The 16790-nt window shown below is 42.6% G+C and overlaps 1 protein-coding gene across 3 annotated transcripts in view; it reads right to left on the bottom strand.

The window, feature by feature from the left end:
- Positions 1 to 16790, bottom strand: part of ccdc178 (coiled-coil domain containing 178) — a 564802-nt gene that overhangs the window by 145510 nt on the left and 402502 nt on the right. For 2 of the 3 annotated variants that reach the window (XM_072467840.1, XM_072467842.1), the window contains one exon: positions 4367 to 4501. The exons of the other annotated variant lie outside the window; for it this stretch is intronic. In XM_072467840.1, the coding sequence (XP_072323941.1) occupies positions 4367 to 4501 (135 nt within the window). The remainder of the gene's footprint in view (positions 1 to 4366; positions 4502 to 16790) is intronic. 3 annotated transcript variants of the gene reach the window in all.

Raw genomic sequence — 16790 nt, 5'->3', positions numbered from 1 at the left:
TTCTGTTGGTGGGACCTCGCTATGTCCAAAATTAGCAACTGTTTCCCTATGTAACAATGACGACACTTAAAAGTGAAACACTTTTGGCTGTCCTGAGGTAGTAATATATGCTATATAAATACAATTTTATTTTTAGTCATTGATCCAAATGGAAATATGTGTGCCGGTATGTGGACACTCAGTGAGGGTAGGGTCAGAATAAACTCCAAAGACCCTCATATTCAAACAGCAAATTGACATCCACTGTAGAAGCTTGCATGTGAACAGTGGTCATTTATGTTAGGCACCCAGGCCTGCTTCTGACCTTGGAACTTTACTCTAGTGTGAGCCAGGATCAAGACGGAAATTGTATTTTTTTTCACTTCATCACAAAACGCAGAGTAACAATTGTCTAAATACTACTGTGTCATTCGAGAAAAGGTCACTACTTGACAGAACAATGCAGGTCATTATAGCAAAGTAATTGTTGAGATTTTGTTTTCATCCCTTCCTTGGGGTTTTACCTGTATCATTCTTCTATGGGCAGCATGGTAGCACAGTGGTTAGCACATCCATTTCACAGCTCCAGGGCCCCAGGTTCGATTCCCGGCTTGGGTCACTGTCTGTGTGGAGTCTGCACGTTCACCGTGTGTCTGTGTGGGTTTCCTCCCACAGTCCAAAGAGGTGCAGGTTAGGTGGATTGGCCATGCTAAATTGCCATTAGTGTCCAAAAAAAGGTTAGATGGGGGTTACACGGGTACGGGGAAGGGTGGAGGTGTGAGTTTCGATAGGGTGATCTTTCCATGGGCCTGTGCAGATTCGATGGGCGGAATTGCCCCCTTCTGCACTGTAAATACTATGACATTCTTCCTGTTGAGAGGGGATAGTTGATCTTGCTCAAATCTGCTGAAGTCACTCACTGCTCAACAGTAAGTGTGTAAAAGTAGGCTAGGGTCAGTACCTGATTTATCTTCACTGCCTGTGGAGGGTATGTGAAGGTCTATTTGTTACACTACATAAAAACCCAGGAAAGAACAATAATTTAACAATCCAAAAGTAAGAAAGTGCCATTGTTGAAAATACTCAGCTGGTCTGGCAGCATCCAGGTGAAAGAAACAGAGTTTATGTCTCAGGTCATGCTCGTTCATCAGAACTGATGAAAGACAGGATCTGAAACTTTAATTTTGTTTCTCGCATCTCACAGATGTTGCCAAATCTGTTGAGTATTTCCAACAATTAATGTTTTTATTTAATACTTTAACAATGATGGAAATTGGAAGAACCCATCTCTGTTCTACTATTACACATATCAGTATAGTAGTCAACACTTTTAATAAATAAATGTCAAAAGTAAATGAGAAATTACAACTCATTAATAGCAGCATAAGTACTGGAAAAAGCAAAATACCATCCACAGTAAACAATAAAACACATAGCAAAACAAACATGTAAATCAGACAATAGCCAGAACTAGAAGGGAACTATATACTGGGCAATGATTTGCAAAGTCACAATTTAGTTTCTATACACAAATATACATTTGATTCATTAACAAGTGTTCAATATCATGAAATGTCCCAACTACTGCTAGATTTTAATTATGCTGAGTGCCAATATTAGAATTCAGGACTAAGAATCCCAATGCACACCTCAACCAAAACTAGCTGAGGATGGACCTTCTGGATCTATTGTCCAAGTGGGTATTCTCCTTCCAGTAATCCCCATGCGACAGGATTCCAAGCATTAAAGATCTCCTATTGGCTAAACTAGAAACTGAACAGATTGGCAATAATTTCTCAGGGAGGAGAACCATTGAATGATTGTTTTTCACAGTATATCTAAGGAGACGTAGGTTAGATTACTTTGTACTACTTCTCTCCAGGGTGTTGGTCCCCTTTGTCCTTCATGGCCAAATATTGGGAAATAATGGGTTTTCAGTACCTAGCCTATTAAATGCATTCTTCAGATTTTGCTATTTCAGTATGTAGTGAAAGTAGATTACCTTTTGCACATGTGACGATAACATATAAAATGTAATAATATTTTTGAAAGATATTCAATTTAATTTGTGCTCTGTTATAATATTGCAAATGAAGATGAAGCTGTTTGAGACATTTGAAGTTTCTGCTTGCCCACCCCAATGTTTGCAGAGATCTCCTGCTGGTTAAATCAGAAACTGAATAGATGGGTGATGCGAGGGGACATTCCAGTGGCACCACAGGCTGGTCAATACAACTGTCCATTATTTCGCAGCAATAGCAACTGCTTTTGGAATTTTGAAGTAATTTTTCCATTTGTTATTGACTGCTCAATTTCACCATTTATATTCTTTTTGTAATTTTACAACCCATTGAATCAAACTGCTGGATGACATTCTTCTAAAATCATTTACATTATATCAGAGATATTCACATTGATTGTTTTAAAATTAGTGAGAGTGAATGTTTCTGATACCACTTTACTGATTACATAATTATCTTTCCTATAATAAGACACCCACAAATACTAAAATGGACATGGGATGAAGTACACAGTTCAATGAACATAATCACAAAGACATTGTGCCCAATTCATAAATAAGGGGCTACTGTGAAATATGTTGCTGCAAACATGAAACAAAGTACTGGATAGCTGGGTTTCCCCATGGGCTTTGGGATCCCAAAGTAATAATCAAATGGGTTTTCCAAGCCCACGCTTACGGGCAGCACGCCCAATAGCACAGTTTTCTTGGAGGTGGCCTCCTACTTGGCTATCTCTGTTTCAGCATCCTATTAAGCGATGTGGGCCCAATCAGAAGGCTGAAGGCTGTCGAACCTCAGCAGCCCCACAAGTGGAGGTTGGCCCTGATGTGGCAGGTTGGAAACCGTGAGGGAACCTGAAGAGGCGCCCAAAGAGCATGCATTTTATGTTAAATTTATTAGGGGGTGAAGCTGTTCGGTTCCTCAAAGCAGAGGGTTCACCCTATCTGTGCATAATTTGGGCTTCAGCTGCAGCCTTTCCACCAGTGGCTCCTTTTTTGGACATGGAGACTCCTGGTCAAAGACCGACTGCAAGTAGGTGACTTCCATGCAGATGGCAGTCTGTGCACATGGTGGAGGGGCTTGGGGTATTACACCAGCTAGAGAATGCCATTGCACCTACAAATCGGGCCTAATTCGGTGTGTCAACAACTTAATTGGTGTCTGCCCCTGTGGAGTAAGTAGCAGATCTGGGTCCCTATCCACTCTGGGAAACATCCCAGGCAGTGGGAATGTGTCAGGTAGCCATCCTGGCACGACTCCGTCCTGAGTTCCCTTGTACCTCCCTCCCCCCTCGACTCCAAGCCCCCCAGAAAAATTTAGTCTCATGAATCATAAACAGTGCAGACAATGATTACTATAATTGTATTTTCTTGCATTACAACATGTACATCTATTTATACAGTGCATTTAACATAGTAAAATACTTCAAGAACACTCACAGGTACGATCATCAAATTAGGTTTGACACCAATCCACATTAGATTTAGACCAGGTGGCCAAAAACTTGGTCAAACAAGTGCGACTAAGGTGCATATTAAACAAGAGAGGTAGAGAGACAGAGGAGTTTAGGGACGGAATTTAGAGCTTAGAACCTATTCAGTTAAATATATAACTGGCAGTGGTAAGGATAAAGAAAAGTAGGGATGTGCAAAAGGTCAAAGTTGGAAAAATGCAGTCTCAAAGGGTTGTAAGATTGGAGGAGATCAAAGAGATAAAATCCATAGGGCGGGATTTTCCGGTCGCATCTGCCCAGCGACCGAAGAATTCTGCCCGAGGACTTTTCCATCAATCACGTCTTGCCTGTGGCGTTCTTGCGGCGGGCGGGGTGGAAGAATCCAGCCCATAGTTTACACCTGGAATCTAATCAGGCAATGATTTTGTTTTGTTGGACAGAAAAGATAAAAGCTGGAGAATAGAACTTTATTCAGTTGGTAGCTGCAAAGTTGACTTACATAGGAGGAAATGTTATTGCTTCTCAGGATTTTTAGAGCTTTAAAATAAACATTGTGTAAATAAGGAACAAACTAGTTTTACAAGTTATAAATTTTCCAAAAGTCACTTGCTTAAATAGCAAAATCTATATTCTTTGTTTAAATAGTAATAAAACAGAGATCTTTTGTAAATAAAAAAGATTAAAAAAACAAAAAAGGGTTATATGTGCTTGAATAAATATAAGAACAAGAATTTATAATTTTAGCTATATAGATAAAAGGGCAGGAGACAGATAAAATATGTCCACAACATCTTTTTTGCAGATTTTTTCCTATGTATCAAGTTTTAATGATGCCAATAATTTTAATACTGGGCACCCACTTCATAGATTCTCTTATTCAATCTTAAAACCATTAAACTCCTTTACAACATACCTGCACAGCTATTATTTCCTGAGCATTCTCATGCGAGAGAGCCTGGGATCTGGCTATTGATGCTTGGCTGTAAAGGCCCTGTTGTTTGTAGTAGTCCACTAATGCCTTATGCATCTTGGTATGTAATGCAGAGAGCTGATGGGATTTAAAAAAAAGTCAGAGTAGGAGGGGAAATTAATGGCAGTGTTCAAAAAGAATGATGGAGAGAATACAGAAAGCAGTCAATAGCCCATTCTGTACTGTATAGGCCTGACAGGAATTTCACAGTCTCTTGATTTTTCAGCCCACTCATGTGCATTCATCAGAATCCAGTCACATCTGGCTGCGAGGATGGGGGGTTAATTTTCTCTAAATGCTTCAACAGTTTTGTTCTAGCTGAGGCAAACCAGTGACTGCAAAGCTGATGAGTAAAACATTTCTGTTTCACTCAGTTCCATAAAGGTAGCCTGAAGATTTATTTTACCCCTTTGTTTAAAAGCAAGAAGCCTTTGATGTTGTTCAAACTGCATAAATTGGCCCCACCTATACTTTAAGATGTGAAAATAAAATACTTTGACGGACATGTTAGCTGTTTTTATTCCTGTAAAGCTTATCATGGCCTAGCAGCATGTGCTTTAGAGCATGACAAAACTAAAGAGCATTAAGCAGCCATCAGCTGCTCTAAGAGAACAATAACAGAAAAGAAATTTCTAGAAGAAAGCAACATCCATCCACCTTACTATGATATTAAAAAAATGCAGCTGCCTGTTTTCCGTTCCACTGATAGTAATGCCTCATAATTTTTTTTTAGATCCAACAATTAGTAGGAGTTTTGGGGATGTATGATAAAGTATAAAATATACATGACTTATTGGATATCTAATCAGGGATATGTCATATCTTGGGCTTAGAAAAATTGATTCAAAACAAGTGAAATACAAACTGTGGTTTTAAAAATAGATACCATGTACAAACCTCAGCTGGTTTTAGTATTAGTTAAATTAATTAGATGAAAAGTATGCATTTTGTACAAATGTTTCTACACATTGATTAATTTAGGTTGCAACATTTTTTTGTCAGATTAAAGCGAGGCTGACTAAGCATTTTGCAGTGAAACCTGAGGAAAATGGGTAAGTATGACGTCATATATATCCATTGATAGAGAAACAATAAGCAAAAGATGTAATTTAGCAAAAAATATTCATTGGCTATCAGAGGATAAAATAATTAACAAGTTTGCTAGCCTTGCTTTATATGGAATTTCCACTAGAACTTTCAAAACATTGGAATGATGTTTGTAAAAACCCAAGTTAATTTTCCAGTGTGATGGTATATTTTTGCTGCATGGCTAAGCAGACTACAGATTGAGCAACTGAATATCAAAGATGGCTACATTGTTTATAAATTACAAATATACCGATTTGCAAGAAAAAATGGTACATTTTTGAACAAATATTGAGATACCTTTTTTCTAATTCTTCAGTACACCAATTCATTTCCATAAAATTAAAAGAACCATGAATAGAATTTTTGAGGAAAATAATATTCATAAAAAATGCAAAGAGTTTTAAAGTTAGATTTAAAGCATGATTATAAAGTGCTTGGCTCATGCTGTGCGAATGCAATTTTAAATTCCTTATGAGTCCAAGATGGGACTTTGATCAGATATGTGTGAAATTTGTTTTTTTTAGATCTATTTTCAGCTGACTAACCAGTGTGTTACTTTGCTGCTAGAGGACATGAATGTTCTGTTTGGTCCTTGCAGTAGCTCTAGTAAGTTGAGGTTGAAAGGATCTCATTGTTTTTTCTGCGATAGCACCATTGTATTAGACAGAATACCATAAGCAAAGTCCTGCAAAAGCCTCCTGCAACTCCCAATCTCTCCACTTTCACTGTGTTGTGAGACTGCCCGGAAACCAGTTCTGGGCAGGGAAATCAAATTTCCTCGAATTAAAATTGGGAAGATTGAACCCATTGCTTTCAGCCCCAACCACAAAACCTTGGGCTGGATTCTCAAATCCTGCGGCAGAGTGCCAACGCCGTGGTAAACGCCGGCGCGCTTTACGATGGCGTTAACGGGCCGATCCGACGACTAATCCTGGCCCACAAAGGGGGCCAGCGCAGCACTGGAGCGGTTCACGCCACTCCAGCTGCTGATCCCGGCTCGAACTGGGCGCCGCGGGATCCGTGCCAAGCCGCGCATGCGCAGTGCCTTCCTTCAATACGCCGGCCCCGACGCAACATGGTGCAGGGCTACAGGTGCCGGCGCGGAAGAAACGAGGCCCCCAGCCAGAGAGGCCAGCCCGCCGATCGGTGGGCTCCGATCGCACACCAGGCCACATCAGAGCCCCCCCCCCCCCCCCCCCCCGGGTTGGACCCTCCCTCCCCCCCCACAGGCCGCCCCCCCGTCCCTTGCATGCAGAGTTCCCGCCGGCTGAGAGCAGATGTGGACAGCGCCGGCGGGACTCGCCATTTTTACGATGGCCGCTCAGCCCATCCTGAGTCGAGAATCGGCGGGCCGGCCGCGTAGAGCGGCCCCCGACCGGCGCCGCGCCAACCACGCCAGCGCCAATTCTCTGCACTGCGAAGAATCGAGTGCTGGCGTCGGGGCGGTGTGGCGCGATTCGCGCCGGTCGCGGGGATTCTCTGGCCCAGCCCCGGGCTGCGAAAATCCCGCCTCTTATATCTGCTTACCAATTTCATCTCCCTCCTTGACCACTGTCTCAGGATGAACCAAAAGTTTGCAACCTCGACATCAGGTTTGACCTTGAGCTTTGCTCCCAACAGCATTTACAATTGGATAACACAATTCGCCTGTGCCCTGCCTCAGTCCATCTGCAACTGAAACTCTCTATAAATGCTTTTGCTATCTCTAGACTTGCCTATATTACAACACTCTCCTCCCATTACTCTTGTGGAATACTTACGGATACAAAGCATATCGCTTATGAAAAAGCAGGTTGAGATAGAATACATAAAAAAACATCTGCCAACTGGAGCATTCACATCAGGAAGCAACTGACTGCCTTTCATTCACTTCTATAGGAGTAAGTTTTCCTGGGGTCTCAAAGATTGAAACCAGGGATTTCATGTTGAAACTGCAGACAATTTTACAGGTTAACAAACCAGAGTTCTACCAACAATTTGCCCCGTTGAGAGGCTGATTTTCTGGACACAAATATTTATCGGTAACTTATTAAAATGTAACCTTTATTGGTGGACCTTCAAAACTACAATGAGAATGCATTTTCAGTAAGAAGGTGCAAATTTAAATATCAGTCTTGCTGGCAGTCACACACTGATTTGTCCAAGTACAGGAGTTCTGTCATTTATTACTGAATAAGATATTTTATTAATTCTTGGAAAATGGACCTCGCTAGAAAAGCCAGCATTTATTGCCTATTCCTAGTTGACTGTAAGGAGAAAGTGTTCGTAAGGAGTATGTAGCAGTCGCATATTGGAGTAGCTCTGTAGTATCTCAGTGTAAATTAGTGTTAGACCATTATTTCATACTGTATTAATCTTAGACATTTTAGTAATTCATTAGTGGAGTGTTAGTAATAAATAACTGTTTGGCAAACAAAGTCTAATGTTCTTTGTTCACATTACAATATCAAGATTCAACATCAGCCCAATCAAAGAACATTACTGTCCCGACACCAGGTCAGGTTTGATGAAACAGCTGAATTGCACCCTGATCTCAGAGTGAGGCGTCTCCCATTTAAGACAGAGATGAGGGGGAAGTTCTTCCCTCAGTGGGCGGTGAATCTGGGGAATTCCTTACTGCGGATGACTGTAGAGGCTGGGTCGTTAAGTATATACAAGGCTGAAATCGACAGATTTTTAATCAGTAAAGGAATCAATGGTTATGGGGATAAGGCGAGAAGGTGGGTTGAGGATTATCATATCATATCAGTTAAGATCTCATTGAATGGTGGAGTAAACTCAATTGACTGAATGGCCTACTTCTGCTCCTATGTCTTATGGTTTTGGCAGGCACATGGAGAGTACAGCCAGTGCTCTGAGTACGAAGCAGATGATAGGGGCCAGATCTTAACTGCTGATTCTGGAGTTGTGTTCTTGAAATTTCTTTTTATTCCTCAAGGTAAATTTTGTTTATTTCTTATGTTTGGTGTCAGTGGAATAAAGAGTCACTGAGCTGGAATCTTTCTGAATTCAATGTGCTTTTTCTTGCCTTACACATGGATGCCCAGTTTAAAACTGCTATATCTAGAATCTATTTCATTTTATACAGTGATTGTACCACACAACATGAGAAAGGGTAAAAGAGTATACTCATTGTGAAGACGGGACTTAATCTTCACAAGGACTGGTCTCTACTACCAATATTGTCATGGACAGATGCATCTGCAACAGTTAGATTAATGAAGCCGAGGTCAAGTATGTTTTTCCCTTTTGTTGCTTCTCTCGCCACCTGTTGTTGGCCAAAATTTGCAGGTTTATCCTTCAGGACATGGCCATCTCGATCAGTACTAGTGCTACTGAGCCACTCTCGGTAACAGACATTGAAGCACCCCGCCCCCCCCCTCCCCCCCACCAGAGTACATTCTATGCTCTTGTTATCCTCAGTGCTTCTTCCAAGTGATGATCAACATGGAGGAGTACTGATTAATCAGCTGAAGGGCAGGTAGTAGGTGGTAATCAGCAAGAAGTTTCCTTCTTCAGGTCTGGAGCCAATGTTGAAGACTCTCAAGGCCCTCACTTTTGATTATGTACCACTGTGCTGCTGGCTCTGGTGTGTCTGCCCTGCTGCTAGCACAGGACATATCCAAGGATTGTGATGGATGGGTCTCGGACATTGATTTTTAGGAATAAATCGATGACGGTGACTATAACAGGCCATTGTTTTAGGAGTCTGTGGCACAGCATTGCCAATTCTGACACAAGTTCCTGGTTGTTTGTGAGGAAGTGTACACATGGTCATTTGGGCAGGCTGTGCCATTGTTCAAAAGGCTTAACTCCATCCATGACATTACAGTTTGCTTGATTGGCAGCTAATTCACCACCTTAAACATTCACCTACCCCACCAAGAACACACTGTGGCTGTAGTAACATCAGTATGCCAAGGCTTCTTCGACACCATCTCCCACAGCATCTATCCTGTCAAGCCTCTTGAGAAACCTATTGGCTTAATCCTCGCTCCCGGGATCTACACAGCTCACAACGCCTCGCAAGGTGCAACACAATCTCGTGAGACATTGCAAGGGGAATCCCGCCCACTTTTCAATAAACATGCACATTAGAGCATATTACTACTCTAATGTGCATATTCCCAGTACCTCAGGCTTTGGGATTCAATCCCTTCGCCTCGGGGACCTTGGGCGAGCGCTGTTTGGTACTGGTCCCCGCCCATATGAAACCCGACATAAGCTGCTCAATCCCCTGAAAAAATGATTCGGGTAAAAATACTAGAAGACACTGAAATAAGAACAAGAACCTCAGTAAGAAATGGTGTTGACCACAAAGTACTCACTCTTCCCTAAATTTACATTGCATCCGTGGATGGTGCCAAAGTTCTTCAATATATTCATTATGCCTCCCATCACTGGCCGCGGATCCCTCACGTAAAGCAGAAGGTCATCCACATACAAGGACATCCTGTGCTCCACCTCTAACTTATTTGAGACCCTCAGGGCAATCGGCAATGGCTCAAATGCCAGCGTGAACAAGGAGGGAGACATAGGACTCCCCTGCCTCAACTCCCTATGTAGCCGAAATGACTCCAAACTCATGGTGTTCGTACTAATGCTGGTGGAACAAGCCTCGTACAATGACCGCACCCATGACACAAACCCAGGGACCAGCCCAAACATCTCCAAGACCTTGAAGAGATACCTCCACTCAACCCTACTGAATGCTTTTTCTGCATCCAGCGACATGATTATCTTCCTGCCCTGATCTTAACTAGCTTGTTTCAATAGATGAAAGGGATACCCGAGGAAGCAAGCAGGATCATACCTTAAATATCGGGGCCAGATTGTAATATTAGTTCAAGCCGGGGAGCTGTGCTAACTTCCCCATCAGCCCTACCCTGTTGGAAGTAAATAATGGACCAGAGGAGACGCATGCAGGTAAGTTTTATAACTTTATTTTATGTTTCCTTTCAGGCCAAGAAGAACAAGAGTATTGCTGAAAAAATATATTTTGTTGAAGCTTTGCAACTTGCACTCATCAGGCCAATCATATTATCGGGCTGCATCACAGCCTGGTATGGCAACTGCTCGGCCCAGGACCGCAAGAAACTTCAGAGAGAACACCGCCCAGTCCATTACACGAACCTGCCTCCCATCCATTGACTCCATCTACACCTCCCGCTGCCTGGGGAAAGCGGGCAGCATAATCAAAGATCCCTCCCACCCGGCTTACTCACTCTTCCAACTTCTTCCATCGGGCAGGAGATACAGAAGTCTGAGAACATGCACGAACAGACTCAAAAACAGCTTCTTCCCCACTGTCACCAGACTCCTAAATGACCCTCTTATGGACTGACCTCATTAACACTACACCCTGTATGCTTCATCCGATGCCAGTGCTTATGTAGTTACATTGTATATGCTGTGTTGCCCTATTATGTATTTTCTTTTATTCCCTTTTCTTCTCATGTACTTAATGATCTGTTGAGCTGCTCGCAGAAAAATAATTTTCACTGTACCTCGGTACACGTGACAATAAACAAATCCAATCCAATCCAATCCACAAGTATACCAATGTCAAGGGAAATAACAATTTTGAACTGAATGAGAAGAGAGTGCTGATTGGTTGGCAAATGGACATTGCCATGGAGAATGCACCAGTTAGTGGTGACTGACAGTTAACTGCCAAGCACTGTTTGAATATTTGAACCAGGCAGCTTGACTCTGATTGGTCAAGGCATTGCCCTGAGGAATGAACCTTTCCCTTACTTTATCTCGCTGAAACAGGTGCAACATGTGTACATGTTCTTTGTGTCTGCAAAGAACAGGGTCCTGTATATTAATATATGTAGCTTCCAGTACATGTAAATGTCGTACACTGTGTGCCCAGTGACATTGATAATTTGGTTGTCAGCGTACGTTTTCCCACACTGAGGATTATTTAGCAAATGTTGTCCAATTACGGAATCATTTCTAATATTGAATACTGTGGGTGCGTTTTTTCAGTCCTCTCCACTGGCGGTATCTTCTGGTCTCCCCGAAGGCAACCCTTCGCAGTTGGTTCCCTGGTGATGTGGCCAATGAGCAACACGAATGGCCATTGCATTCAGCGGGACCGGAATAACCTGCTGGTGATCAATGGAGAGCCACCTCTGTTGTGGGAAAACCCGTCATTAGGGGCAGAAAATCCGGTCTTTTATTGGGGTTTTGCAAGCATGAGCTTTGACAAAATGTCTTTTCTCAGCAGTGCTCAAGTTCTGTATTACCAAACAACCATTTGTGTACTTAAGAACAAGAATGCACCAATGCCTCCCTCCTCTTGATTATGACAAGAATCTCCCACCACCCTCATCAACAGTTTTCAGAGCACAACCTCCAACTAACAGGGAACATTTTCACAGTTCCTGCGCCGATTTCCTGCTCCCGCTCCAATGATCAGGTACTGAATCTGGCTATTAAGGTTGGCTGGGCCTCTATGTCACCAAGCTCCCCAGGGCCATTTCAAGAGTTCAAGTAACTGCACTCATCCTTCCTTTAAAATCCATACCATATGTTGAGAACCTCGGGATGTTTCTGGATTGATAAATTAAGATGGCTTGGATAACTTTCCACAGCCATAAACTGTAGGATCTTATGAAATAAACATGAACTCCAAAAGGATACAAGGTTCCATCCTTCAGATTTTATAGATAGTGTGCAGTTTAAAGTCCATAATGGTAGCAGCTTTGAGATCTAGGTACCATGAAAATATATAGATTGTTCCCTTTTAGAGTTAATTCATTCATTTTCTCATTTTGCAGATTTCTGTTCAATTTCCAAATGTCACAACTCTGTACATATTTTCATATTTAGTATTTAGCTGACCCTCCATTTATCTAAGCCTATCTACCTTTTATATGGTGGTCCGGTTAGCTCAGTTGACGATGCAACTAGCATGTAGATCAGATGAACACCAACTCCACAGCTTTTGATCCTTATTCCAGTGAGGTAGATTCAGAGCCTGCCTTCTCACCTTATCCATAATGAAAAATTACAGCACTTTGTCATGGACCAGTAAATAATTACCAAGGATCTGCCTTCAGGCAGAGAACTCAAGAAGAATAAGATCCATCTTTACAAATATGATAGCTGACTAGGAGTGCCCTCTTTCTCTTTCTGCTGAAGAAACCAGATTATGCTGTCCTTAACTCGGTTATCCAGCAAACTGCACACCCACAAATATAAAAAGAGCTTCTGTTAAGAAGGAAATTGTTATAACCCACATGAGCCCTTAAGGGTTGGAGCAATTAGTCTCTCCGTGAGTCTCGTCAGGTAAGAGCTCCCCCACTAACGGGGCAGAGAGCCAGAGGACATTCATGATTCAGTTCCATATAATGTCGGCCAGGTATTGAACCAACGGGACAAACCCAGCTGGGATCTGTTGTATATTGTAAATATAATTTCTCTTCAATAAAGCTAATTTGTTTTTTCTAATTTTTTCCACATCGCCAGTGACCTGGGGCCGGGATCAAACCCGAGTCCTCGGTGCCATGAGGCAGCAGTGCTAACCACTGCACCACCATGCCGCCCCTTAATTTGTTTTTTACCAACTCGGCTCGGACACGTGTGTGGCCCAATAAAGAAATAATTTAAATATATTCAGATATTAATGCACACATGCTTTTTAAATCATGTGGCTGGAGTATAATGTTGTAACTAACTTATAGTTGTCAGTGGAAGGCATCAGTAGCTGCATGTTGCTCCTCAGCAGGAAATGAGAGCCTAATTCTCTTCAGCCATCACAGGTGTTTAAATTTTCTTTCCTGTAGTTAATGTAGTCTGAATATAATTACGTGAGTGGACTTTCCTATAGGAAATGAATGGGTAGATTGTGTATAATTTCATAAATGTTTGCATTACTAGGACTTTAGCCTTAATGTGCCTATTCCCTCATTGCGATAGTCCACCTCAAATACGTTCTCAGTTAGTTGCTGGCCCTGTGAGACTCAGTGTTGAAATACCTCCATAGGGCTCTGTTTTCTGCTTGATTCCTAGTTAATTATTTCATTAATTGATGTATAGATTTTCATTGCTTTTTGTTCGAAAAGGTCTTTCTTGTCACATAGAAATTAAGTTTATGTTCAGTAACAGGCTAATAAGTCAGTAGCTTCAGTTGCTTGTTAAAGTCAAGCATGTGTCTTTGTTTCATGTTACTAATGATGTGGAACCATGGAGGCCCAAGTATATTTCGCTTGGACGATGTGGGAGCGAGTGCTGAAAGCTCATTACTTGGCTCCCCATTGGAATCCTGCAGGAGTCTGCTCATTGAAAAGACTGTGGGGGCTTTGACAGAATTATTACACTGAATATTTTTAGACTCATTAACTATATTACCAAAGAAAAACATGCAGATTTGCTGAAGCCAAGACAACTTTGCTTTAGTTATTGCAGTTGGGATAATGCTTTGCCTAAAAGACACAAAAATCTCACTTAAATGTTTTAATTTATGACCAAAATCTCTCAGCAGCTTGGTTTTCAATTAACACTTCTGTCCAAGATATGATCACTTTATCTTGAATTGTTTAGTTGGTCTCTATTTTGTATTATGATCTGTATATAGTCACATGCAAATCCAAATGGCAAAGATGCGACAAACAATCGTTTGTATTTCACTAATATTTTGCAAACTAAACTTAATGGTCTTTTTTCTGCCAATAATGAATTGCAAATTATTAAGTTAATTAGTGGGGCACCTACTTGCTGCATAAACATGGTTGTGTCTGTTACCAATGGATTGTGTGCTGATTTACCAAAAGATTTATGCTAATGCACAACCTAACTATTGTACTAATAGCTTTGATCTACATGTGTTAATTGGTTATAATTGTTATAATTAATTTGTTATTGTGAGGTATCATCTACAAGGTGCAGTGCAGTAACTCACCAAGCTTCCTTAGATAGCACCTTCCAAACCCACGACCACTACCATTTAGAAGGACAAGAGCAGCAATGCCTGGAAACCCCAGCACCTGGAGTTTACCCTCCAAGTCACTCACCATCCTGACTTGGAAATATACCGCCGTTCCTTCACTATCGTTGGGGCAAACTCCTGGAACTCTCTCCCTAACAGCATTGAGGATGTACCTACACATCAGGGGCTGCAGTGGTTCAAGAAGGTAATTCACCACCACTTCTGAAGGGTAACTAGGGACGGACAATAAATGCTGGCCTAACCATCAACGGAAATGATTTGTTTAAAATTGGGGAACATTAAGATTAAAAAATAAAGAAAAACAGTGAGGTGATTCAAGGCAGACATCTGGAGAAATTATGAGATGCGTTTTCGCCTATCACTGGAAAACAAGTATTTTACATATGTGACTAGAGATTACAACAGGGCTATAGAGGTGGTAACTTCAAAGTGGAGAGACACTGGAAATTAACACGTTCCTGCCAAGGCCGACTTCACAGGGTGGAAAGCATCAAAGGGAAAGAAATGGTATAACTGTAGAACACAAACTGAGGGATAGGAGAGAGACAGCTAACATTAAAACGGCAACAGTTTGCAGATATATAGGGCACGATCTACCGGCCGCATTGTGCCCGAATGAGAGCGCAGCTCGGCTGGTAGATGCCGGGAAGCCTCCCGCAGACTTCCCGACAGCCAATACGCCTCACAAGATCTGGCTTCACGATTAGAATCCTGCCAACAGGGACCAAGCCTTGCATGCCTAAGTTGGTTTAAAACCCGCTCAGGCATGCTGACTCAGGATCTTTCGAGCTCCAGGCATCTACCAGCCCCCCGGGAAACCCCAGCCGAGCACTGTTACTGGTCTACACAAATGTGGACCAGGCAGAATGGCACCTCAGTGGTCCCCAGGGCCATTGGAAGGCCCCTGGGTGGTCAGGAACAAGGGCAGGGTAGCACCCTGGTCTTCCCCTTGAAGGTAGGCACCTTGGCATTGCCATCCTGGAAGAGGGAACCACAATCCCACTTAAGAGATTGGGGCACCCTTTTTAAATGGTGGCCCAATCTCTGAGGAGCCGGCCTGGCATGCGAGTTCAGCTCTCCACGATGAAAATAATTCTAAGTGTGGGCTTGACCAGGGAGATCCTCCCCAGGCCAATAAAAGAAAGTGTGGTTAGGTAGCAATGGGAAACTCGCTGACAGAGCCGAAGTGAAACTACCAGCAAAACCCGCCACAAATGACACTGAGAACTTTTCCGTTAGATTATGCCCATAGTCTCCCAAAAGGAGCAGCCATTTTCCACCATTGCTGAACCTGATGACTATTTCCCAGACCTGGCCACTTTAACCTGGATGTGGTAATTATTTGCAGGATTTAGCTCATAGCGTTACTTTATATTGGATGTTGTTTAGAAAAGGGGTGTCTCAGAGTTCAGGTAATGTAGGTATTTGGGGACCAAGCAATAGTTTCATGTAAAATTATGTGTGTATAGTCATCAGTATGCATAAGAGTAATAATGTATTTCTCGTCCTTGTCTATTTTTGTCTTTTAAGTAATAAATATTCTTTATTAATTGTTCACACAATGACTGGACTATTCTTCACTGGGTTGTACCTCGTTCCTCACATTATACCAAAAGAATACACCACAATGAACCGGTGTTCCAAGTTACCCTCTTGGATTTTGGGATACCCTCGCATTTAACATCAGTGCATCGCGTAACAGTTATTCCTAATAATACAATGAAAATAGCCTCCAAATTTAATGAGAAATGGTCTGTTTTCCGAGATGAAATAAACGCATTTATTAAATTAGTCTAAGTTACATATATAAATTATGTCTAATTAACATCATGGGCGAAATTCTCCGTTATCGGCGGAAAGTCCGCCGATCGGCGCAAAAACCAGCGCAAATCCCACTTGCGCACGTCATAAAAATGGGACCGAAATGGGCTAGCAGCGACGTAACGGGATCCGTGCTTGCGCAGTGGTTCACGCCGTGCAGCGTCATACGCGCTGCACGGCGTGACGGCTCATAAGGCCGCGCAGCTCCCCCCCACCCGACCAGAACACCCGACCGCAACACCCGACTGGATGGCTGGCCGTCGCTCAGCCCCGAGGTTCGAGTCACGCGATGTGGAGGCGCTCCTGGACGTGGTGGAGCAGAGGAGGGACGCCCTGTATCCCGGGCACGGCCGCAGAGTTGCCCCACGCCACAGCCGGCGTCTGTGGAGGGAAGTGGCAGAGGCCGTCACCGCTGTGGCCCTGACACCACGGACAGGCACCCAGTGCCACAAGAAGGTGAACGACCTCGTCAGAGCAGGCAGGGTGAGCCTCCCCCAT

Source organism: Scyliorhinus torazame, chromosome 11 (genome assembly GCF_047496885.1).
Source record: "Scyliorhinus torazame isolate Kashiwa2021f chromosome 11, sScyTor2.1, whole genome shotgun sequence".
NCBI lineage: Eukaryota > Metazoa > Chordata > Chondrichthyes > Carcharhiniformes > Scyliorhinidae > Scyliorhinus > Scyliorhinus torazame.
This window is presented reverse-complemented; position numbering and strand designations above follow the sequence as displayed.